The following is a 25,400-nucleotide window of genomic DNA, read 5'->3' on the forward strand; positions in this document are numbered from 1 at the left end:
GATTTTACTTTTGGATTGACTAAACAGTTCTAAGAGTGATCCTACGTTAGATTTCAAGGTCATTAGAGTTTTCACAATTTTAGGCGTTGAGGAGGCTGCAAAGCTGAATCCAGATTAAATTTTCGCGATATGACTAACCGTGTTTGTTCAAGTTACCATACCTGACTATTGTGAGATGCAATATTCTACCCTGCATGAAAGACTAAAGCGCCAAATCAATCCAACGTGAAAAGAGGATCGACACACACCAATTTTTTACGATTTTAAAGCTGCTTTCGACAGCATCAAAAGAAGCTGCCTCTATGCCGCTATGTCTGAATTTGGTATCCCCGCAAAACTAATACTGCTTTGTAAGTTGACGTTGAGCAACACCAAAAGCTCCGTCATGATTTGGAAGGACCTCTCCGAGCCGTTCGATACCAAGCGAAGTTTCAGACAAGTTGACTTACTATCGTGTGACTTCTTCAATCTATTGCTGGATAAATAATACCAGCTGCAGAACGAAATAGAGAAGGTACAATCTTCTATAACAGTGTACAGCTCCTGGCGTGCGCCGATGATATTGATATAATTGGAAACAAGGACCGCGTGGTTAGTAACGCAGACTGGATAAGGAAGCGAAGCGTATGGGTTTGGTAGTGAACGAGGTCAAAACGGAATATCTCCTGTCATCAAAGAGTTTTCGAGAGAAAGGTTTTACGGAAGATTTATGGTCCTTTGAACATTGGCAACGGCGAATACCGCAGACGATGGAAGATGAACTGTACTAGTTATACGACAGACATAGTTCAGCGAATAAAAAGACAACGACTACGCTGGCTAGGTCATGTTGTTCGAATAGACGAAAGCACTCCAGCTTTGAAAGTGTTCTATACAGTATCGGCTGGTGGAAGTAGAGGAAGAGTAAGACCACCATTCCGTTGAAAAGACCACCTTGAAAGCTACCTGGTCTCTATTGAGCGCATTATAGGTGCTTACGATAAATATATGTATGTATATATATATAGAATATATGATGGATCTTTCCTACAAGGCACTCAACGTTGCAAGCATTCATACATATCATCTGTTCCCATATGCATAAATAAGAAAGTCTTTACGTACGCTTCGTTGAGTTCTGTTTCGTTTCGTTGTCTTCATTCACTTAACTTTATTTCTAGTCTTTATATATTTTATTTTGTTTTGTGGCAGGTGAGTGCATAGTCTTTATTTGTGCAGATGCAGCTTTAAATTTATTTATTAAATAGAATTAGGGACACACACACAAATACTTTCGAGTGTATATACATATACACAAATGGAAGACCATATATAACTGAAATATACAGCATGCTGTCAAATATTTACTCATGCACACACACAGCTAAGGGCTCGCACGCAGAGGCGAAGAAAGATTCTGTCATTTTATCACTTAGCCATCTTCACATGGTTGGCTTTTTAATCGTTTTAATTTTGTGTTTGTCTTAGCTGTGCTTGTGTAAATATCACCCAGAAACATGTATGCAAAAATTTAACTTATTTTGTTGCAATTACGCAAAACAAATTTTAGCCTGGAGTCCGGCGATTTTGTGCATTTTGATTGAGCGTGTTTTTACTGCCATTTTGTGCATTTCATTTCGAGCAATTTGCCATTTTATGCAAACGAGCAGGTAATTTAAGATTTGCTTTTCAAATTCAATAACGAACTAGTTGGACAGACATGCATATTAACAGCCAATTAATTCACTACAAACTTCGAATATACCTTCATACTCGTACATGTGTAAATAAAGATATTGTATTGCATAAATTTAAAGTGAATTTTGTTTATCAATCGATTTATGGGTGGGACGAAGAAAAAATAATTTGATTATATCTTACATATTGACTGATGGATTGAAGGATTCCTTGATCAATTAGTTATGGATGTTAACCAACATATAATGACAACGCTTACCTTTGATTAGAAGCCTTTCACAAATGGGTTTAAAAATTAGAAATCACCGACGAAGGTAATACTGTGGGGACTGCTTCATTTAATTTTGTTTCTTTATTAACTCTATGAGTACCACAACATTACATACTCGAATTGTATACTAGTTTACTTATGTATGTACTACAGGAATCTTGAATTAACCAGCAGATATATTATTCTCCGACCTGCTGAATGGCAGTGAAAGTACAACACCAGGAGATGGCGAACCCGATTCCCCAATCGATGACGATGGAATAGATATTCCATTACTCGACCATGAAGAAATTCGAATAGCAATTACCCGCCTGAAGAACAACAAAGCGGCAGGGGCCGATAGATTACCGGCTGATTCAAATACGGCGGCGAAGAACTGATAAGTTGCATGCATCAGCTTCTTTGCAAAATATGATCGGAAGAAAGCATGCCTGACGATTGGAATTTCAGTGTGCTCTGCCCAATCTATAAAAAGGGAGATCCCACAAACTGTGCCAATTACCGTGGGATAAGCCTCCTAAATATCGCCTATAAGGTTCTATCGAGCGTACTGTGTGAAAGGCTTAAGGCCACCGTCAACAAACTGATTGGACCTTATCAGTGTGGCTTGAAAATAGGATCGACACACACCACCTTTTTGTCGCTTTTAAAGCTGCTTTCGACAGCACGAAAAGCAGCTGCCTTTATGCCGCGATGTCTGAATTTGGTATCCCCGCTAAACTAATACGGCTGTGTAAGTTGACGTTGAGCAACACCAAAAGCTCCGTCATGATTGGGAAGGACCTCTCCGAGCCGTTCGATAGCAAACGAGGTTTCAGACAAAGTGACTCACTATCGTGCGACTTCTTTAACTTGATGATGGAAAAAATAATACGAGCTGCAGATCTAAATAGAGAAGGTACAATCTTCTACAAGAGTGTACAGCTCCTGGCGTACGCCGTTTGTTCTGCTTTTTCCCGCATGGATAAGGAGGCGAAGCGAATGGGTCTGGAGGTGAATGAGGACAAGACGAAATATCTCCTGCCATCAAGCAAACAGTCGGCGCACTCGCGTCTTGGCTCCCACGTCACTGTTGACAGTCATAACTTCGAAGTTAGATAATTTCGTAAGTCGTAGATAATTTCGTATACCTGGGAACCAGTATCAACAACACCAACAATGTCAGCTTCGAAATCCAGCGCAGTAGGCAATTGAACAGTAAAGTCCTCTCTCGACGAACCAAAATCAATCTCTACAAGTCACTTATCATTCCCGTCCTGATTTATGGTGCAGAAGCTTGGACGATGTCAACATCAGATGAGACGACACTAGGAGTTTTCGAGAGGAAAATTTTGCGCAAGATTTATGGTCCTCAGAACATTGGCAACGGCGAATACCACAGACGATGGAACGATGAGCTGTACGAGTTATACGACGACATTGACATAGTTCAGCAATTAAAAAGATAGCGGCTACGCTGGTTAGGTCATTTTGTCCGAATGGACGAAAACACACCAGCCCTGAAAGTGTTCGATGCAGTACCCGCCGGAGGAAGTCGAGGAAGGGGAAGACCTCCACTCCGTTGGAGGGACCAGGTGGAGAGCGAGTGGTTACACTTGGAATCTCCAACTGGCGCCGAACTGCGAAGGAAAGAGAAGAGTGACGCGCTCTCATCGATTCGGCTATAACCGGCTAAACGGTTGAACGCCAATAATATACATATACATATTATTTGAAATAATAAATTCGTGTGGAAATGAAGTTAACATAATCTAACAAAAACTGTTATGTTTTGTGGGGAACAATTAAACGTAAAAATAAGTTTTTAATTAAAACTAGTTTTTAAAAACTCAATATGTCTCAGGAGCATCTGGACAACTAAGATATGTATAAAGGTTCTACAAAATCACTCAATCCGCCCATCAAAACCGGAAACCTGTCGCGAAGTTCTTTTTGAGCTACTAAATTACACTCGAGGAATCCCGGGAACGAGAATGTCATGTAATATATTTTTTCAAAGAAATTAGGAGTACTTTCCAGTAACGTTAGCGGAAATATTCAAGATATAGAAAAAGATCCAGAATTATCTACACATGTATGAAACCGGGACGTCTTCCAGATTTTTAATAAGAATAAGAATTCACAGAGAGAAATGACTTGCGGAAGGAATTGTCCTTAGTACTACAAGAGAGGGTACCCTAAAAGCATTGACATCGGAGTGGTAGCGGACTGACAGTCCAACGCTCGAGTGCTGTGCTTACAAACATTTCGTGAGCTTGCCAAACGCTGGACAATAACCAGCACCGGTCGGATTCGTATTACTGACTCAGGGGTTATGTCATAGATTCCAAGTGTTTTGCCGAATCGTGAGAGTCTTTTGATTCGTTACGAGTATTCGGGTGTCATAAAGGACAGCGCTCACCGGTGTCCAAATAAGATCTTCAGCAATGGTGGATATCTGTCTCTTGAGCTAACCAACTAACCTATACTTGTTATTGATTTTTATTGGAAATTGAGAGTTGGCTCCGCGGACAAAGTGCCACTGTGAGATTCTTCTTTTAATTATAATCTTGTGAAGTTTCGTTTTGACCTTAGATATTCCAATGTCCAAATTTCTTTTCCAGGTTAGAGCGGTCGGCTTTTTCTTCGGCTACTTTGTGGATTCCAGTCGAAGGTGTTCGGAGTGATTGTATCTGGATCTCGTCTCAGAACATGCTCGAGTTCTTTTGAGAATTTAATTTTTTATTTGAGGATTTCGGCTCAATTGAAGAACTCTGGTTGGAAAATCATTACAAACTAAGTCTTTAAAATAAATTATTGTCAATATATCAAGCACATTACCACTTTAGATTCAATAAAATTCGAATGGACCGAAGTGAATTAGCGATCTACATTTGCATGACGATAACGCGACTTTTGGTTTCGAATGTATTGATATGTACAGTTTTGATCACGGTTTAACTTTTTTCACACGGATTTTTTATTTTAATTGTATACTTTTTTCATAGTCAATACGTCACAAATCCATAGCTGTTAATAGAATTTAATAAATTCTAAATTAGGTTAAACTAAAAAATACAAATCTTAGATTCGAAAGTCAGTGAAAAGGTTGCAACAATTTCAATACGTAAACAAATAAATGAAGCTGTATGAAGAAGTAAGAAAAAAGAAGACACAGCGATTAATGACACAACTTTGAAATGTATTATTTTTTTACCATTCCCAGAATAGTTGTTGTTTGTTGCTTCTAACAACAATATGTACATACATATATATAATACCAGAAAAGTCTATAACAACAACAACCGTGAAAATTCTCACTGTACGAATAGATAGATTTTCATGTAAAATGAGATCTTTTTTACACGTTTTCTATTTTTTGCACGATTTTTTTTCTTAAATTGGTCACAATAGTGAGTTTTATATTGCACGGTTTTTTTTTTTACAAGAGTAATTTACTGTCCCAGTTAACCGTGGAAAAAGGAGATCAACTGTAATTAATTTTGTAGCTCAAGTATTCAAGTACTTATCTATACTAATATTATAAAGCTGAAGAGTTTGTTTGTTTGTTTGTTTGAACGCGCTAATCTTCGAAACTAATGGTTCGAATTGAATAATTCTTTTTGTGTTGGATAGTCCATTTATCGAGGAAGGCTATAGGCTTAGAGCGTTCCTTGCGCTATAGCAATAAATTGCGAGAGTAAAAAATGTTCTGTTGCACCCAAACTTAGCCTTTCCTCATTTGTTTTAATATTGAAATATACGTGGAAGTACAGGTAAAAAGTAAACAAATATTGAAAATTTGCTAGAAAGATAATAATAAAAGAATTATATTTAAGTTGACAACAACGGCGGAACAGATAATATTGATTTTGGCAACAATACGATTTCAAAATGGCATTGCCTTGGCTCTCGCATCTACTGGAATTGCTGCAACGTTACTAGAAGTTGAAAGAACGGCACATTCGTCACTGAAGCTTCCGTTAAACATGCAAATCAATGTAACACCTGTTTGCAAGGCAAGCTATGGCAAAAGTGTTGAAGAATTGTAAACTGATAGTATGAGATAGGTGCAATTCTCTACACAGAACAATGCTTTCATTGTGGAATAATAATCGTCGCTTTGGTTGCGCAATGATACCGTTATCTAGCGATTTTCGACAAATACTTCCTGTTATTCCAAAATCAACAGCGGAGGATGAATTGAATGTCTCAAGTGAGATTTGTGTGTTGAATTTCTAATTTTTTTGGATTTGCTTGACATGCCGTCGCATCATTTATGTACATCTTAAAGTTGGATTCGTCATTATTATGTAATTATGTCGAAACTGTGTAATTGAACCCTGATTGTGACGCAGCTATCGAATAATGTGATAGTTGCAAGAATTTTGAAATGGACTTACAAGGGGCAGAATGCTTGATTCCACCAATTCCTCTGAGTTCCAACGATTTGCCATTTCAGTGCAAACGTATTAGTTTCCACTGAAACTTGCATTTGCGATGTCAACCAACATGTCACACAGACAGTCGCTGGAAATGTGTGGCATAAATCTGGAAATGACATGTTTTTCATACGGTCAGCTATATGTGGAGTGTTCACGAGTTGAAAAACCATCTTCTCTGTATATTTACGCTCCCGAACAGAAAACAAAAAATGTTGTGTATCAAGCTGCGTTACATTGAAAAATAAAATGTAGAAAAATCGCAAATAAATGCTTTTCAATACAATCTAAATTTAACTTTCTTTCCTTTTCAAAACAAATTATTTCACGCAGGGCAAAGCCTGTGGGGTCAGCTAGTAATAATATATTTAAAATCACAATATCAAGTATTGCAGTATGAAGACTCAGAGTCTTAAGTTCTTATAAGACGTTTGAAAGGGGGCCCAACTATAAATTTGTCTAAATATCAATACAGTAATCCCCGCTTAAGTGCCCTTTCTTAACATGCAAGACTTTTGAGTCACTTAAGCGGGAAAGGCACTTCAATGAATCCCGCTTAAGTGCCTTGAGGAACTTACCAAGCTTTTACTCAAATACTTTGATGTAAAATATTTTCTTTTAGAATGAAAGTCACATTTATTGATATAAATAACAAAAATATTTATTAATAACAATAAATATGGAAAAAAACCTCACAAAACTATGTATATTTTTTCCTTTTGACAATACTCAGCGCATTCAATGTCAAATATATTAAAATGCACTTCAGCGGGGATCACTGTGTTATCAATAATTATCAATACCTGTATACTTTCAAAATTAAATTTCATTAACCTTAGCCATACAACTAGGTGCTGACAGCGCCTTGAATTCACTTTAATATTTGAACTCTTAATTAACACATTGGCTACGAGACTTAGGAGCTGCAAATAACACTGCCACTTGCCGTAATGGATTGATTAAGTGCGAAGGAATTATTAATAAATATTTGAACAAGTGAAACAGTTAGAAGAAAACTCAAGTTGCGAGTCAAAGTGAAAGTGACGAGTTCACTAATCAAACAAACTTCATCCATAAGTTATGATTTCTATCTGCGCGGTAAATCTTCTACTCGCAATCATAATTTCCAGTTGCTCTTCTCCATAACGCAACTAAACTCACTTATAACAACAACCGCTTTCAATTCTCTTAGTGGCAACTTTGGTTGTTGTCTAGTCGCGTCTTTCTTGGTGTGAAAAAATGCCTTCTGCTCCAGCAGCTTCTCAATAGTTCACTTTAATCTTATAGTTTTCGTCTCATAAATCTTTAAAACCACTTTTACTTGTATATGCGGACATTGCACTCACCCCTGGCACCGGCAATCTTTAAAATTCTACAGCCACTTGCCATTACCTGCCCGACGCAGGTTGTCGGACGGCACCAAAGCCGGTCAATGAGTCGCGGTGTTGCCAGCCTCAATGTTGGCAGCAACGTGCACGCATCAAATTTTCTTTGGCTCGGATTTTCGTATTGTCGGAGCAGGGGAAACAAGTAAGGAAGGCGTCTTTGTTGCACCCGGACACGGAATGCGCGCAAACTTTTCCCATCAAAAGTTTTTGGTGCAAACGCTGTGGCAGGCAACTCAACGCGATGTCTCGCGTGAATCCATTGCCAACACTACATATCACTTTCAACGCGGTAGTCGGTTCGGGAGTGAGCGGGAAGTACAAAAGACCCAACTCGCACGCGGCGTCGATCAGCTAGCGGAAAGTAAAGTAAATAAGTTTCATTCAAATGAGTTTAATAGAAAGTTGTAAACTTATTATTCTAATACGACTTAAAGACAATAATCGCATTGGTTGAGAGTTATTGTACCATTTTGTTGATTTACAGATCTACAAATTTGATGAACGTACTATGTATGTGCCTTAAAGCAACAGAAAAGATAAGAAAAGCAGAAACGGTGTTGTGAATTTTCGAATTTAAAGTGTGATAATTGCCCACTGTGCGAGGCCTCAAATAATTCAATGTTGAGTTAAACAAACAGTGATAATCTTGTTATTTACGAGCTTTTGAAATGTGTATACACATATTTCAGTTCATAATTAAATATATTAATCAGAAATCATAATTGATTTACCATTGTGACACGTTAAACAATTCTGATAAGACAATTACGCTTGCTCCGACATTTCAATTACTTTTAAACACTAACTTAATGCGAAGTTGATAATTTTTTTTGTTTATTTGTTTATTTTTTCAGATATTTTATCTTTCGGTTTCACTGCCTTCGAAATAAAACGATCTGAACGTTGTGACATGTATTGATCTATTTGTGCCCAATAAGACGCCACTTACTGAGTCATTCGGTTAAACTTGTATAATACTCATTCATTTAATTTTTGAATTATTTATTTATAAATTCATATGATACTCGTATTTCATATAAATTTATATCGTGTTATACTAAACAAAAACATACAAATGTATGTTTGAATATGAGTTTTAACACAATGCTTTGAGTTGTACACACTTGAAGTAGTTCAATTAACACATCGAATTAATTGAGTAAACAATTAGAGAGAAATTGAAAAGTCATAAAATTTATTATCAATCGTCAACAAAAATTAGTTCAGCCACAAAAAAACATACAAATATTAGTTGAAATCAATTTGTACTTTCTTGTTTCTTACTGCCTTAGGGTCACTAACTTTTACATATGAATATAGTTAGGAAGCTATAACTTATAGCAACATACTGTAAATATTTCAAATGCTGAAATTAATATGATGAATTCGCAGTATAAAAATAAAATAAATAAATCCTGTTTTCGTAGAATTAAAATATTTATACGCATTTACATAATAATATATAATATTTTTAGAACAAATACGCATTTTGCTATATGACACCTGATATATATGATAATGAAAAAACCTGGTTGTACAATTTAAAAGATTATCCAAACAAGTAAGTAAGGAAGGGCTAAATTCAGGTGTCACTGAATATTTTATACTCTCGCAATTTATTTATTTAAATTTATTAATATAACAAACAATTTGACTCACATATTCGTCATATATGTATATGGTATAAGGTCCATTGAAAGTTTGAAAACCCTAATATTAAGTATAGGGGAGATAGATGAAGTTATGACCCGATTTCACTTATTGTTGGCACGGAGATATATTATTAGAAGAAACATATTCCCTCAAAATTTCTTCAAAATATCTGAGAGACTTCACTATAATTTCGGTAAAAAATTTGTGAGAATTACTGAGGTTCTCATATTCGTTATAAAGGGTCTTGAAAGGGTGGTGGCACTCTTTAAATACAGTATTTCAGCGAAGTTCTGTTCCGATATCTTCACTAGTACTAACTTTATATATTGTAAAGTAAACTATTCAGACCGACTTCAGAGTTCTGGTATATGGGGAGTAGGCGTGGTTGTGAACTGATTTAGACTATTTTCACAACATTCATTGGGAAGGAAGGGATATATTATGAACCGAATTTCATTGAAATTGATAGAGTAGTTTCGGAGATATGGTTTTTGACCATAAGTGGGCGGAACCACGCCCATTTAAAATTTTGTATACCATTTTGACTACAGCTCTTCTGTACCTTCTTTATAATAAAATTTATGATTTCTGTTGGTTTTCCTTACTGAACTACTTACTGAACTTTTTAGTAGTTTTTAACATAACCTTTCATCTTCTTCCAAGTTTCATCAAGATATCTTAATTTATACTCAAGTTACAGCTTGCACGGACGGACGGACTGACAGACATCCGGATGTGAATTTTACTCGTCACCCTCGTGATTTTGATATATATAACCCTATATCTAACTCGTTTAGTTTTAGGACTTACAAACAACCGTTATGTGGACAAAACTATAATACTCTTTTTAGCAACTTTGTATGAAGTTTAAAAATTCTATATCTCAATTTTCCCATGGATCTTAGATACGTTGAATTTTAGCTGTTAATATTTGAAGTACATATTGCAGATAGAATGTAGAGAATGTAAAATGTCAAGTGGATATATATATGTTAGACTGCAAATTTTCTGGCTCTTTTAAAAGTTGTAAGTGTAAGAATTGTATTTTCCAATATTCTCCAACTTAATTAAATGACAGACTATTTTAATTCAAACGCTGAAAAAAACTTTTGTTTACTCGTTAATTCTTTATTAATCACTACTACTATGGCTTTGACACAGTTGTTCAAATAGAGTACTCAATTCTTATTACTACATCCGCTACAGTAGCAAATGCTGGAGCCGAGTGTATTGAGAGCGTGATTACCAGTCGTTGGGTATTGGGTTCAAATCCGAAATTACAAATCTGCATGCACACAAATAGGTTTTTGAATTAATCGTTAGCAAAAATTAGACTATGTCCAATTTTGGAAATATGCTTATGTGAAACTTAAACCTTTAGGGCTAAAAAGAAGATGCGCAACATATATCGTATAAGACACTCGGCCAAAGAGCTCGCAAATATGTATTGAATACGTGAATTCTTAGTACGGGCACCACAATTCTTCTCTATGAGAGCACAATACCGTATCTTATCAGACTGTATTTGAACACACATGCAATGAATCGATAGTAAATTGTTCAGATAGCTGTGAAAACGTTATTACTAAATACTAAATTTATTGTTTTGTTGTAGCTAGACTAAGGTTGTTATTAGATTTGTTGGCTAATTGTGGCTTTCAACTGTAATGCTTATCATCTCTCATTAACTGTTATTGTTGTTGTGGAAAGCACAACTACCACCTTTCAAATCAAACAATTGAGGTGCTGATAGGCAGTACAAGTGACCGCATTGGACGTGTAAGTAGCGACGTAAGGCATCGTTCTATATCGGTTTCGTCACTTCTGAGAATATTACTCACGCTGACTAAGTTTCAGAGCACAAATATCAAGTTGCATATAACTGTTGGAAGAAAAATACGAAATAAATATGTCCGTGGATGGGGATGCAGAGAAAGCCAAGCAGGCGCCGGCGTTCGATGATGTGGACTTCACCAGCGGATTCGAAACACAATACCAGCAGGAATATCGCCCTTTAAAGGTGGTGCGCCCGTCACCTCCCGATCCAAATTTAGCTTGGTATCGCGATAAAGTTACGGTGCTGGTGGTTTGCTTTCTCTTCGTGGTGCTCATGACGGGTTCTGTGGTACTGATTCATTCGATTTTCTCCGCTGATCCCACAACTATGGTGCTGCTATTGTTAGCCTATTTCGCCTTAGCGCTCTTCTTTATTTGGTTAGAAGTCTTCAGTAAGAATTTGCGTTAATTACAAAATTAGTGAAATGTGAAGATCATAAAGAGTACTTACGAATAAAGAAATGTTATGTGGAAAATGACATACGAATCAAATGAAAATTTTTGTAAATGTCAATAGTCAGTTTATATATATTTAATCGTTTAATAAGGTCTTATAATACTATATGGATATGATGATGAAATAAAGTTTCCATTACACTAAAAAAATGCATTTGGCATCAATATGTGTTTGTATGAAAATGTGTTTTCTGAGCATATACACTTCAGCTTTGACGGAACTTGTAGAAACCCATCAAGAGGAGTAATACTATGGTCAGATTGTAGATCACACAGAGCACGACGCCAGCATTTGTCCAGTTACGATACCACGGCAGCGGTGGGTTGCGAAAAATCGACGGTTCGTTTTCCATACTAGCGAGTGTTTTGTTCGCTCTCTCAGCAGGAAGTTCAATGTCGATCTTTGTGTCCTGTTTTTGCGTTTTAGTTGCCGGCTTGAATTGTAGCTGAACTTTACACACTGTATTGTCGGTGGGGTCAGTGTTATTGCTGTCGAGGAGATTCGTGCTTGCAGAGATCTCGCTGGGTAACATCGCACCTGCATCGTCAATGTGTACATTTTCACAGTCTTCTAGTAGAACTTCTGTTGATTTGCTGAAATGAGATGTTTTGGTATGAGTAAAACTAGAATCAGTTGGAGTAAGATAATTAAAATATCTTTAAAAGTCTACTGAATTAATATAACAAATTTTTCTTTTAAAGTGATCGCTTAAAACTGTTCTTTTGTGATGCTAACAACACAACTTTTCTAAGTATGGATGAAAAGGCTATTATAGGAAGCACTTTGAGCCTGTTACACAATATTGATTCCACATAGCTTAAACTCAGTCTGCTGCAACCCCAGTTTAAAGGAAACAGGACAGCGGAGTATAAGGTGTCTAGATGTCTCCACCTCTGCTTCTTCTTGACAGCTATGGAAATTTTCGTCCGTCAAAATATTTAACTTAGGTAGCGAGAATTGTTGTTAAATGGATAATAGCAACTATTTACTGGGCCAGATCTCAAAAGTGCGCTAAAAGCCACGTTAGATCAGATACAGCATTACGACGAATAGACCACGAGGTTGCGATACATCCCAATCAGCTTGAAATTGTGAAAGGAAGCATTTTCTTGCAATTTTATCGCCTTTGACGTTTCTTCTATGATCCGGCACAAATCAAATATAATCATTCTTGCTTCCGTCCGTCCGCCTGGTACTTCAAGGTATTAAGTTAGTTAGAACCAGACCAGATTGCATTTAGTTGCCATAAGAAATCATTTGCAAAAGCAATAGATTATTCTTTATGGTTTAATATATGATTGCTCAAGTGTCTTTGAGGCTGACTTTGAGGTTGACCATACATACAAATGTTTCAATATTTTATTTAAAATAAACTTTGCTTTCAGACAGTTTCCTTTGCATAGCTTTGAAGTAGTTCAGCTTCGAAGAAATAAACGGAATACCCTATTTCATAGAAGCCTTCGTTAATTCTGTATTAATTTTTAATGTTTTTATTAACAAAGGTTGCATACACCGCAATTCATTATATCCACACAGACTTCATCACAATTAAAAATTATAAAATAATATTTTATGAGTAATAATAATTAATTACTTTAACACTGAGATCCTATGTTCTTCCTGGGAACTATGGGAAAAATATAGAATTTAACACTGATTGTTTTAATGAAAAATATTTTCACAAAGCCTCTGGTTATTTGTGAAGATTCTCACTTACTTCATCAAATATTTTTCTCTAGAATCACTTAAGGTGCGGTTTTATTTCGTTATTAATTCCTTTATAAGGGATGATAAGTTAGCCAAAGTTGTGGTTATATTTGGGAAAACAGTATCACTTCAATATTGCTTTATAATATAACAGAATATTTTGATTTCGTAATTGGCATTTTTGAAACTGACACATTTCCGTTTGTATTTGTGATTTTTGTCACAATCACAAACAAGCAATGTTATTACAGTATTTTCTTTAATTGAACTTGCTCTTAAATTTTTTAAAGCTGGTCCGCACATTAAGAACTATTTGTCACAAGTCTTTATAACACGATTTGAGTTGGTCAACACACAATAACCGTATTTAAAATTTCTTTACCTGCTTTTCTTCTTCATCTTCATCGATAAATACACCACTGGGGGTCCGTACTGCAACGCGTCACTTAAGAAACTGTTGTAACAACTGTGAGATCCCAACTTAATTCCTGTGTGGTCTCAATCTGAAACGAAAACTGAAGTCACTTCAAAATTGATGTAAATATGTTAGTATGTATACATACTACATATATATGTATATAACTATAAACAGAAAACATAAATATGCAGATCAAAACAAAGCTCGATTAATAAGCAAATCTTAAAATTGTTTACGCGGCTTATTTTGATAGCAACAATGTTGGGTATATTGGTTGTTATGTGGCTTTGTGTGTATTCTGTTGCAACTGGTTGCAACGTTGCCGCTGAATTGTCCCTTATGTAGGAAGCATTGGAATTTCAGACGAATGAAACGGGAGATCTTAAATGTGGGACGACGCTTTTGAAACAATTGCATTAACTTCCAAAGTTTTCCATTTCGCATCTGAATTGATGCTTCAAGAGAAATATTTACAGGGTGGTGGTAATTAATTTGTCCATGCCTTCAAAGTAGCAAGTCTTTGCGGGGATTTAGAAAAATAAAAAATAAAACAAGTAAGGAAGGGCTAAGTTCGGGTGTAACCGAACATTTTATACTCTCGCAATTTATTTATTTAACTTAATAAATATTATATAATACACAATTTGACCCACATATTCGTCATATATATTGTATAAAGTGCATTGAAAGTTGTAAACCCTAATATTAGGTTAGAAGCACCGAGGTCTTCATGTTCGATATATGAGGCCTTGAAAACCTATGGTCCGATTTCGGCGACTTTTAGAATGGGGCTACCACACTATTAACATAGTATTTATGCAAAGTTCTGCACCGATATCTTCACTAGTGCTTACTTTATATATTGTAAAGTAAAAGATTCAGATTGTCTTCAAAGTTCTGGTATATAGGAAGTAGTCGTGGTTGTGAAGCGATTTGGCCAATTTTCACAACATAATATTGGGAGATAAGAAAACTATTACAAACCAAGTTTCATTGAAATCGGTCGAATACTTCCTGAGATATGGTTTTTGACCCATAAGTGGGCGACGCCACGCCCATTTTCCATTTTGTAAAAAAATCTGAATGCAGCTTCTATCTGCCATTTCTTATGTGAAATTTAGTGTTTCTGACGTTTTTAGTTAGTTAGTTAACCCACTTTTAGTAATTTTCAACATAACCTTTGTATGGGAGGTGGGCGTGGTTATTATCCGATTTCTTTCAGTTTTGGACTGTATTAAGAAGTGGCTAAAAAACGACTGCATTTCTGCAGTTTGGTTTATATAGCTTCATTGGTTAACTAGATATATACAAATAACAGATTTGGGGGCGGGACCCACTTCCCCAAAAAAATTAGATCCAAAATTCCTAGTGCGATCCTTTATTCCAAATTTTACTATTATAACTTTATTTATGGCTTAGTTATGACACTTTATGTGTTTTTGGTTTTCGCCATTTTGTGGGCGTGGCAGTGGGCCGATTTTGCCCATTTTCGAAAGCAACCCTCTCACGGTCCCAAGGAACATGTGTTCCAAGTTTCATTAAGATATCTCAAGTTACAGCTTGCACGGACGGACAGACATCCGAATTTCAACTCCACTCGTCATCCTGATCATTTATATATATATAACCCCATATCTAACTCTTTTATTTCTTGGTGACACAAACAACCGTTATGTGAACAAAACTATAATACTCTGTGCAACATGTTGCGAGAGTATAACAAGTAAGGAAAGGCTAAGTTCGGGTGCAACCGAACATTTTATACTCTCGCAAATTATTGATATATTTTTATTAAGATAACACACAATTTGACCCATATATTCGACATAAAGTCCAATAGACTAACGAAAATCATTGTATATAGTATATAGGCTGAGGTAATTCCTGAACCGATTTCACTCATTTTCATCAGCAAGGTGCACTATATCCAAGACTATACGCTCACTTATTTTTGCTAAGATATTTCTCATACCTTATAAATCGGTTAATATTTATAAGCTTTAAGCCCATCGCATTTTTGAAAATCCTATAATTAGATATATGAGAGCTAGGGGAAGTTATGACCCGATTTTAACCATTTCTGGTACCGAGACACTCTATTAGAAGAAAAATATTTCCTCTAAATTAAATTAAGATACCTGAGAGATTTACCGAAATTTTCGGTGAAAATTTACCATGGGGTGAAATTTAGTGTTTCTGACGTTTTTCGTTAGTGAGTTAACCCACTTTTAGTAATTTTCAACCTAACCTTTGTATGGAAGGTGGGCGTGGTTATTATCCGATTTCAATTAGTTTAATGGTGTGTGGGGGGTACGTAAGAGAACCGACTGCAGAAAGTTTGATTTATATAGCTTCATTGGTTCCTTCCCAAAAAAATTACATCCAAAAATGCCCCTTCCTAGTGCGATCCTTTGTTCCAAATTTAACTTTTATAACTTTTATTTATTTACTTTATTTATGGTTTAGTTATGACACTTTATGTGTTTTCGGTTTTCGTCATTTTGCGTGGGCGTGGCAATGGTCCGATTTTGCATTTTTCGAAAGCAACCCTCTCACGGTCCCAAGGAACATGTGTTCCAACTTTCATTAAGATATCTCAATTTTAGACTCGTCTCGTCACCCTGATCACTTTGATATATATAACCCTGTATCTAACTCGTTTAGTTTCATGAATTACAAACAACCGTTATGTGAACAAACCTATAATACTCTCTTAGCAACTTTTGTTGCTAAGTTTTTGTTTTTCGGTGAAAAATTATCGGAGCCTTGAAAAGTTATTTCGACAATTTTCCACACCTCAAATATAGTATATGTATGTTTAAAGTTTTATTCTAATATCTTCATGGTTCTTGATTTATATATTTTAATGAGAACAAATCGGATGGAATTCAAAATTGTATAATATGGGAAGTAGGCGTGGTTCTCAGTCGATTTTCCATTGGTAATATAACGGATTGAAGGAAATAATATTATTGGGTAGTTGAGGTTCCGATGTTGTCTGTTAGTCCATGAAGTATTGGTCGAACACAAAAGGGTTAAAAATGTGCTCGGTAGTTGACAGAAGTCTGAAAAATTATAGGCAATTGAAGAGTCGACTTATCGCAAAAGGCCCTTAATAAACATGTCAATAGTTCAATAAATTAACTCAATTTAGCTTAAAATCAATAAAGGAATTAATTAATACCACACATTAAAATATTATTCATATTCATATCGAACTCGCGATTAAACTTTACCTTGGTCGAAACTCACAAATTACAGATTTCACAGTTCAGACTCGCGTTTTTCTTTTTATTAACTATAAATATTCAGTGGCAAAGAATAAATTCGCGCGAATTATGAATTCGATTTTTCGGAACGCGAGTATTCACATTTACTTTTCACGACAAATTACGGCACACATGAAGAGAATGTTTCGAGATTATAAATCATTTGCACGACCATAACGTGAAGTTGCGCTTTGGAAACTGAGACTGAGATGCGAAACAAATCACAGTTGAGCAGAAATATGTAAACAAAATTAAAAAAAAAACCATTCAACCAATAAAAGTATGAGCTTTTTTAAATCTTTAAGCCAGTATTTTTTTACTATTCACTTTGCACAAAAGAAGTGATAATTGAAGGCACCGAATTCCACAAACATGTTAAAAAAGCTAAGTTTAAATATAACTTCTGCTTATATATATATGTCTGTTTGTTTGTATTTGTAAATATTTGCAAGTATAATATTATATTACTACGTCGATTGCAGCGTCATATACATATGTATGTATGTAAATATATTTGATAAATATCGGAGAACAACATGAAATGAAGTGTGAAAATGTGAAAAGCTAACTTCAGTCGGTGAATAAACACAGAATTACGTGCTCTCAAATGTCCAAATATTTATAGCATTACAGGCATATATCTAGGTATCTCTATATGTCTGTATATATGTATTTGAAATGCAAGAATTTTATATCCCAAATTTGTGAGTTCTGAAATTACTAGATATTTGGTATTAAGTTCAGCGATCACATTAACAACTATATTATTCTATATGTATTACTTTGAGTGGGTATAGGGTGGACCAAAAGTACACATAATGGAAAAGAGGTTAAACAAGTTGACCAGCAATGCATTAAGCATGATCCGTACGATTTACATGTTCAATGGAACCAAATTTAGATCACGGAAGAGTCTTCGTTTGCGATAGATCGTTATCTTATGGGTAGTTTTGCCAGAAAGTTTTTTTTACATGGCGATCAAATGGGTTTGTCACAGTAAATAGTATATTGTTTTGCTACAGACCGTGAAATAATAATCGTCCAATGCAATCGTTCAACCAATGGAACGTATTCTTGACTGATTTTTTTTAATATAAATACGATATAATTGATTTTCTATTACTATTCTACTAGATTCTTCTTTGAGTAGAACAGTTCGCAGAAGGAGACTTCTGATGCCGTTAAATTATCAGTAATTGAGTTTTAAATATGGCAGATATGAGCTGATAAAATTTATTCAGACAAGTATGTACTATAACCACCGTGAGATTATCTTGTCTATGAATTGTTGAAGGGATCTTATTCGTTTAGTCACACCATGGAAGATCCACATTTCATGTTAACTGAGGTTGCAGGGCACGGCCTCAGATTTATGGTGGGTTTGATGGAGAACAGGAATAAGACATATTAATACTACTCGAACCTCACTTTAGGTGAGCAAGACTGATGTACCAGGTGAATGATCGATGCTCATTTAGCATTTCGAAATCTACTAACTACTGCTACGGTTATTATTTGTTTCTTATACTATTGGGTTATTATTTCATTGGTGGTTTAATATCCAAACTAGTTTTTGAAAATACTAAAAAGTTAAATTTCACACAACGTTTCAAAAAAATCGTGTTGACCCACCCTCTACGTGTAGCGTTAAAAGCAAACTTGTGACTCTCGTGAGTTCTATTTATTTATAGCATCAGTTAGCAACTCATGTGTGCATATGCTATTATTTTTTTTTCAAATTAACATCAATACTCATGGGTCTGAACAACTATGTATGTACATATATACATATATTTACTCTTTGCTCACTGAATTTGCATGAACAAATTAATAATATACTGCGAGCATAATTACTTTCAATGTGGCATTAGCGTGAAAATAATTGAAAACTATACGCAAACTGAATTAGGATTTGAGAATTTATGCGCTTTCATAAAATTAGATAATTTATTGCCAGTTAAGCGGCTCAGTCAGCATTGAGTTGATTTGGGCAATATGGCGGACAATTAATCAGGCGAAACACTAAAATATGTAATTCGAAAATTTATTATTATTTGTAATATTTTTGGAAATTTTAATAGAAAATATAATTATAAAGAGTTCTTATGTAATTGAACACGCGATATAAAGTCGTACAGAATTGATCTACTTGAGAAATGATGTTAAGATCGGAAGTAGATTTTAAATATAGTAGTTGCAGCATTCTTATGCATTTTTTTCGATTCTTCGAAAGTTGATGCGAATTTGTATATATATATACTCCCATAACTGACCGCAATCTTCCCAATACTTTTCCCGACTCTATACACCGAAAAAGAGATATCTGTGCTTTCGGTTGACGTAGAATATATTGATACATTTTTGAAATATTTTTATGAATTCTTCAATATTCTACAATGACTATGTAATAGTCGACTGCATCAGAAATTTTCTGACCAGTACTTGTTTAATCCTAATACTCTCAAAGACGACATTCATTCAAAACAATATCTGATTGAAATTAGTGTTTAAATATGTAGGTGTCTTCGGTTTGCCACCTAAAAATAAACGAGTTAGGTATAGCATTATGAGAAAAGCTATAAATTGTATGTATAAAATGTTTGGTTACATTTGAACTTAGCCCTTGATTTATTGCATTAATTATATTATTTGTAATGAAATACAATTATTTATAGAACCCATAAGGCATGGACGTTTACCGGACCAAATAATTATGATATTGTTATTTGGCGCCAAAAAATAATTGTCCACTACAATAAGGAGCACAACAAAAGTGCTTCTGGTCCGTTTGAACACCTGGTGTTGTTCGAAACGAATACAGTTACTACTCTAATAATCTAAGCATTTGTAGCCCTTAAATGTATGAGTTCAGCCTCAAAATAGTGACTTTCAACCACTTCGCTAGGTCACTGTCAACTGAGTATAAACTTCTGAAAGCTGCGATAATTTTTAAATAACCGTTAGCATTTATGACGCCTACTGTGAGAAACCAAACTGCGATTCAGATTACTTTGATGGAATTACGAAGCCTTATATGGTACGCCATGCATTTAAGGTTTAAGTGATATGGAACAATCTTCACTCATTTTGAATTCTGGTGATTCATATCCGAATAAATTATTCAAACATTAATAAAGATATGGAATAAAACTTAGTAGCCTATGTATTCGTAAGGGTCTTTATGCTGAAAGAAATCTGTTTATCGATGGATTATTGATACATCTGAGGAAAGAAGTTTCGAAGAACAAAGAATGAAACTTGAAATTGCATTTTATAAAATTTGAAAATTTGTCTTTGAATTTGTAATTGTTTGGAATATACATACATATTGTTATATGAATAATTATTGCTAATTATACTAATTGATGTTATATTGATTAATAAATTGCAGTTTTACTAAAATTAATTGTAATTGTATAATAGAATTTTTTGTGTTATTATCCTGAATTTCCTACACTCAAAACGGTCATTGAACAAATCGCAACAAAAAAGCACAATTGTAATAATGCAAATTATAATTAATTAAAATCCGACGCGTTCGGTTGTTTTGAAAATATGTAATATTTCTATAATTCAAGTACTAATTGAATCAAACTGGCGCCAAATTGCTGCATTGATGATATCAAAAGTTGATATTAAAGTTGAAAAACAAAACCGCAATTAAAACTAAAATTCGTTAATAAATGTCGACCCTCGCATTTGTAGCATTTCGCCAAAAAGTTTGTACACCATGTCAGCGCAATTCACCTGCGACACTAATTCATATGCATAACTCACTGAGTAGAACATACCCGTATATAAATAACTATATACATATACACATTAATACAAAGGTTAATATTTCCATGAATGATGCAATTTAAGTTCAGCAGACTGCATTGGGCTAGTTTGAGTACTCACTTTGCCAGCGAACTGTACGTTTTTGGCTCATTTTGATGTTTATGTCCTTTTTTCAATTTGTCGCACTCGAAATTAAATTGAAGAGAAGTTTTTCGCTGGCAGCGCAGCAGCTCGTAAATTATCCTGCTGATATGAGCGTATGAATGGCGGTGACGCTCAGCTAGCGGAGGCTACTGGCCTTTAGTCGGTAGACCATATACGTACTTGTATGTATTCCAGTATCTGGTAAATATGTTCTATATTGGCAGCAATGGAACATTGTTAGACCATGTGGTCAATGTACGACGAACTAACAAAACATTCTTACAACAAAAACTGCTCTCATAAGGTGATATGAGCAGGTGCTCCTTCCAAAAAGGTCTGATGTTATATAAAGCTGGAGTATATGATTCGGTCTTAGGGCATTGCAATGGTAGTTGAATCATAGGTAAGGTTACAGTAAAGGGTTGATCACTGCACATCAGGAGATAGCACTTGGACATCAAGAGTCAGAGATGCCGCAAACTCCTCAAAATTGATGCCCGAGACACTCAAATGACGACAAAGCGCTTTGAGCCTTTCAAGAATTTGTACAGGCTACTAATTTGTAAACGGGACACTTCAACTGGTTCGCCGAAGTTCGTCCTGCCAAGATGTTTCATCTATAGTCTAGCGAAAGCTGGATAATGAAGGAGAAAGTGTCTCGATGTCCCTTCTTCCATGCAACTTTGGAAACTTGCATTCGTCAGCATATTTAGCCTTTTGGCATGTAACCCCATCGGGCATCGAGTACAGTAAGGACACCTATAGTTCAAATAATTTTACTAAATTTGGCCATTTTTGATAGCGCCACTCAATCAGAAATTTCGGTTGATCTGTTGAAAAGTAACTATCGCCATGTTATGGGCGAGATAAACTCGTCTATTATGGAAAAGTTCCCGAGTTTCCTTTCAAACATTAAATATAGTTTATTATATTTTTTCTGTGTTCTGATTGCATAAAAAATTCTATAACAAAATACGAGGGCTGCTATATATATTTCTGGCAATCTAACATTTCCATTGGAAAGTTTGACATTTTTTAGCATAACATCACTCAGAACGTTTTGTCATTTAATCGTGAATTATTGTATTTACAGGGAATTAAAAAATTCATCTCGGCCAAAAAATGGAATTAACTCGTGAACATTTTCTTGCGATAATTTTTCACAACTTTCGACGTGGATTATCGCGATAAGAGTGCATCGATGAACTAAAATCTTTGTATGGCTATTAAGCACCATCCTATAGCACTGTGAAAAACTGGTACAACGAATTCAATCGTGGCCGACGCTCGCTCAAAGATGAATTCCGTGAAGGTCGTTCAAAAACAGCCGTTGTGTCAGAAAACATCGATGCCGTACGTGAGATAGAGGCATGCCTATGCATTTCTCCCACCAGCATATATTCGAATTGCATGAACCCCTTGGCGTAAATAAGGTTTGTTCTCGTTGGATCCCGCACAATTTGACAATCGCTCAAAAAAAGTGCTTCGAAAATTGGTTTGAGCGCATGCAAAAGTGTATAAGTCTTGATGGAGAATATTTTGAAAAACAATAAAACCATTTTCTTTGATAAATATTCCTATTTTCATTATTAGGCCAGAAATATATATAGCAGCCCTCGTAACGCACCAACCAACCCTATATATTTATAGGTATGCAACCACTGCCGAAAATGTTTGTTTGCGCTGTTAGTTTGGCGCACCTCCATGTGCAAGCGTTGCATTTTCTGAGAGTTATGGTCAAGTAATGACATTTTTTAATCATTGTCGTAAATTTTAAGAGCTGCACGTGACCCAAATCATAGTGCAGTTCTAGTTTACGCTTGCGCATAGCTTTTTTTTCATACATACATACATATACATATGTATATTAGTAGTTATTGGACGCATGTGATATATGAGTCTGTATAAAGCGAAAGTGCCGACAGAATATGAACAAATGGCGTTTGTTGTCATTTTGTATATTTTATCTTTTAATTAACTCCTTCCCAAGTGCGGATTTTTTTTTACAGTTATTACCAACGCTAGCTGTAAAAATAAATGCAATAAAAAGTCAGGCTTATTGAGTCCATTTGATAATCATTGCGCAATAAATTTTGTTAAACTTTTTTATTTTCAATAACACTTGAAGTCTTTGATGTCAGTGCTATACATGAATAACAATATATAATCGAAAGTTAAATTTTTAAATCCAATTTTTAAAGCCAAAGCATAAGAACAAACAAATGTATTTATCTCAATCATAATTAGTTTCTAAAATATTTACATTTCAGCGAATGAAATTCATCAAATTCCTAAAAAAATGCAATTGGCATGTTGCAAATAGGCCAAACGAAGTGTTTTTTGTTTTCTGTTTAACGACCACAACTTAAAATACCTAAATACCTGAGAGCTTTTCAATACATTCCTTGCGAATGCAAAACGTTTTTTGTGCGGCATTTAATTACACGCAATTAATTAATGGAATTTTAATTGAAATTTCCTTGCAATTTATGAGCATTCAAGTAAAAAACACCACGCAGATAAACAAACAAATTAAAATTTCACTCTCACTGATATACTTACATATATGTGATTATTTGTATACCCCTGCAGTGAATTGAACTAGTTAAAGACTATGTTACTAGTGTGAGGTACAGATGACTATTTTCTTTTTAAATAAACAAATACTATCAGTCAAATGGTGGTCTCAAAAGAGAAAAAATAACTCTTTTTCCCACAACAAGTGATTTAAATAAGGATTTATATACCACAAATATAGTAAATGGCATGTAGTGAACCAGTAAGTAAAACATATTTATTAATTTATTATACTGTTAATATAATAATATTTGCAATTACATATTTTATAGTTGATAAAGTCTGGTTCAGTCCAAATAGTAAAATTCCAGTTATGAACTAGTACATTTCTGACTAGTTGGATGTTTCAATGTAGAATTCTCTTATATGTAATACTTTTTATTTATATACAGTGGTAACCATATAATTAATTACGACTTCGCTACTTATATTTCAGATATAAACTAAGAACTAGAGTAATAAATTATTATTGCATTCAGCATATAAAGATCCAAAATGTAATCGAAACATTTAAAGAAATTAAGAAACACTATCTTTATTTAGAAGAAGAAACGATAGCAATTGTTTCAATTTGACTTTGAGACCTTCAGATTTCCTTTCACGACTGCGCTCATAAGTTTTCAATTGGGTTGAAATCAGGACATAGTGGAGGCCATGCAAAAATATTCCTATTTCGATTCATTCTTCAATAACCTTCAAGTGTGTTTTGGATCATTATCAAACGGTATGATCGGCATAAAAACATTTTACAATATGCTTGGTTTATTATTCCTTCGCTCTCTTTCTACTCAGCTTATATGAAGAAACTGTGTCTAAATTCAAGCAAACGAAATTCTCTTTGGAAAGTCCAAAAGTCAATGAAGCCTCCATTTGACTCCAACGTGCCTATAAGAGGTTTGGGTGGAAACTGGGCACGAAGTGACGAGTATAAGGCAAATTGTTTTGCAAACCACCTAGAGAAGGTATTTCAATCTAATTGCCCAAAGAACAAATTTAAGTTGCCAATCATCCCTAATACTGCAAACGAGTCGCTTGGGTATATTAAAACTTCAACTACTGAAATTGTTAGTATCATAAAAGAGCTTAATCCCAAAAAATCGTCAGGCCACGATAATATTACTCCAAAAATGCTAATTGAGTTACAAAATATTGCTTTAACATTGCACTCCTTGCTCTTTAACGCTATTTTCAGTTTCGGATACTATCCAATTTCATGGAAAAAGTCGCAGATCATAATGATAGACAAACCAGGGAAAGGCTTGACACAGTCATCTTCATACAGACCAATCACTCTTCTACCCTGTCTTTCTAAGATGTTTGAAAAGGTGTTACTATAAAAAATGTCTCCTTTCCTCCATGAAAATAATGTAATATCAACGCACCAATTCGGTTTTCGTGCAAAACATGGCCCTGTAGAACAAGTAAATATAATTACTAACGAAATCAGAAGGGCGTTCGAGTATAGAGAGTACTGTTCTGCTATATTTCTAGATGTGGCTCAGGCGTTCGATAAAGTGTGGCATGACGGGCTTTTATAGAAAATTAAAAACAGCTTACCTCTCGAAATGCATAAAACCTTGGAGTCTTATTTAAAAAATAGAAAGTTTACTGTCAAAGTAGGAGACTTCTTATCTGATGAACGACAAATAAGGGCTGGTGTACCACAAGGCAGTGTTTTAAGGCCAACTCTATACATAATATATACAGCAGACTTTCCAACAGCTAGTAATGTCAACTTTTGCGGTTGACACAGCTTTAGTGAGTCGAAACAAATGTCCAATTATAGCATTAAGAGTATTAGA

At 34.9% G+C, this 25,400-nt stretch overlaps 2 protein-coding genes across 5 annotated transcripts; one reads left to right on the plus strand and one right to left on the minus strand.

Annotated features, from left to right (window-relative positions):
- Positions 1 to 11,006: 11,006 nt before the first annotated feature.
- On the plus strand, positions 11,007 to 11,744 carry LOC105218498 (uncharacterized). The gene is made up of 2 exons (XM_011194113.3): positions 11,007 to 11,201; positions 11,268 to 11,744. Exon 2 carries the CDS (start codon positions 11,320 to 11,322, stop codon positions 11,653 to 11,655), a length of 336 nt encoding a protein of 111 aa, XP_011192415.1. The 5' UTR covers positions 11,007 to 11,201; positions 11,268 to 11,319; the 3' UTR covers positions 11,656 to 11,744.
- On the minus strand, positions 11,745 to 17,388 carry LOC105218497 (uncharacterized). 4 transcript variants are annotated; one of them, XM_029044327.2, is made up of 3 exons: positions 17,065 to 17,388; positions 13,793 to 13,934; positions 11,745 to 12,296 (listed from the first exon to the last, which is right to left on the minus strand). In XM_029044327.2, exons 2-3 carry the CDS (start codon positions 13,813 to 13,815, stop codon positions 11,909 to 11,911), a joined length of 411 nt encoding a protein of 136 aa, XP_028900160.1. In that variant the 5' UTR covers positions 13,816 to 13,934; positions 17,065 to 17,388; the 3' UTR covers positions 11,745 to 11,908. The 4 variants fall into 4 exon arrangements, with proteins under 4 accessions (XP_028900160.1, XP_011192413.1, XP_011192412.1 ...); XM_011194111.3 differs by having other exon boundaries at positions 13,793 to 13,925; positions 17,065 to 17,387; XM_011194110.3 differs by having other exon boundaries at positions 13,793 to 13,913; positions 17,065 to 17,381.
- Between the last annotated feature and the right edge of the window lie 8,012 nt (positions 17,389 to 25,400).

This window comes from Zeugodacus cucurbitae, chromosome 3 (genome assembly GCF_028554725.1).
Source record: "Zeugodacus cucurbitae isolate PBARC_wt_2022May chromosome 3, idZeuCucr1.2, whole genome shotgun sequence".
NCBI classification, from domain to species: domain Eukaryota; kingdom Metazoa; phylum Arthropoda; class Insecta; order Diptera; family Tephritidae; genus Zeugodacus; species Zeugodacus cucurbitae.

Coding starts and splice junctions, on each gene's coding strand:
- LOC105218498 (XM_011194113.3), top strand. CDS start 11,320: ATGTCCGTGGATGGGGATGCAGAGAAAGCCAAGCAGGCGCCGGCGTTC.
- LOC105218497 (XM_029044327.2), bottom strand. CDS start 13,815: ATGAAGATGAAGAAGAAAAGCAG. Junction 12,297..13,792: donor AAGATGAAGAAGAAAAGCAG/GTAAAGAAATTT, acceptor ATCTCATTTCAG/CAAATCAACAGAAGTTCTAC.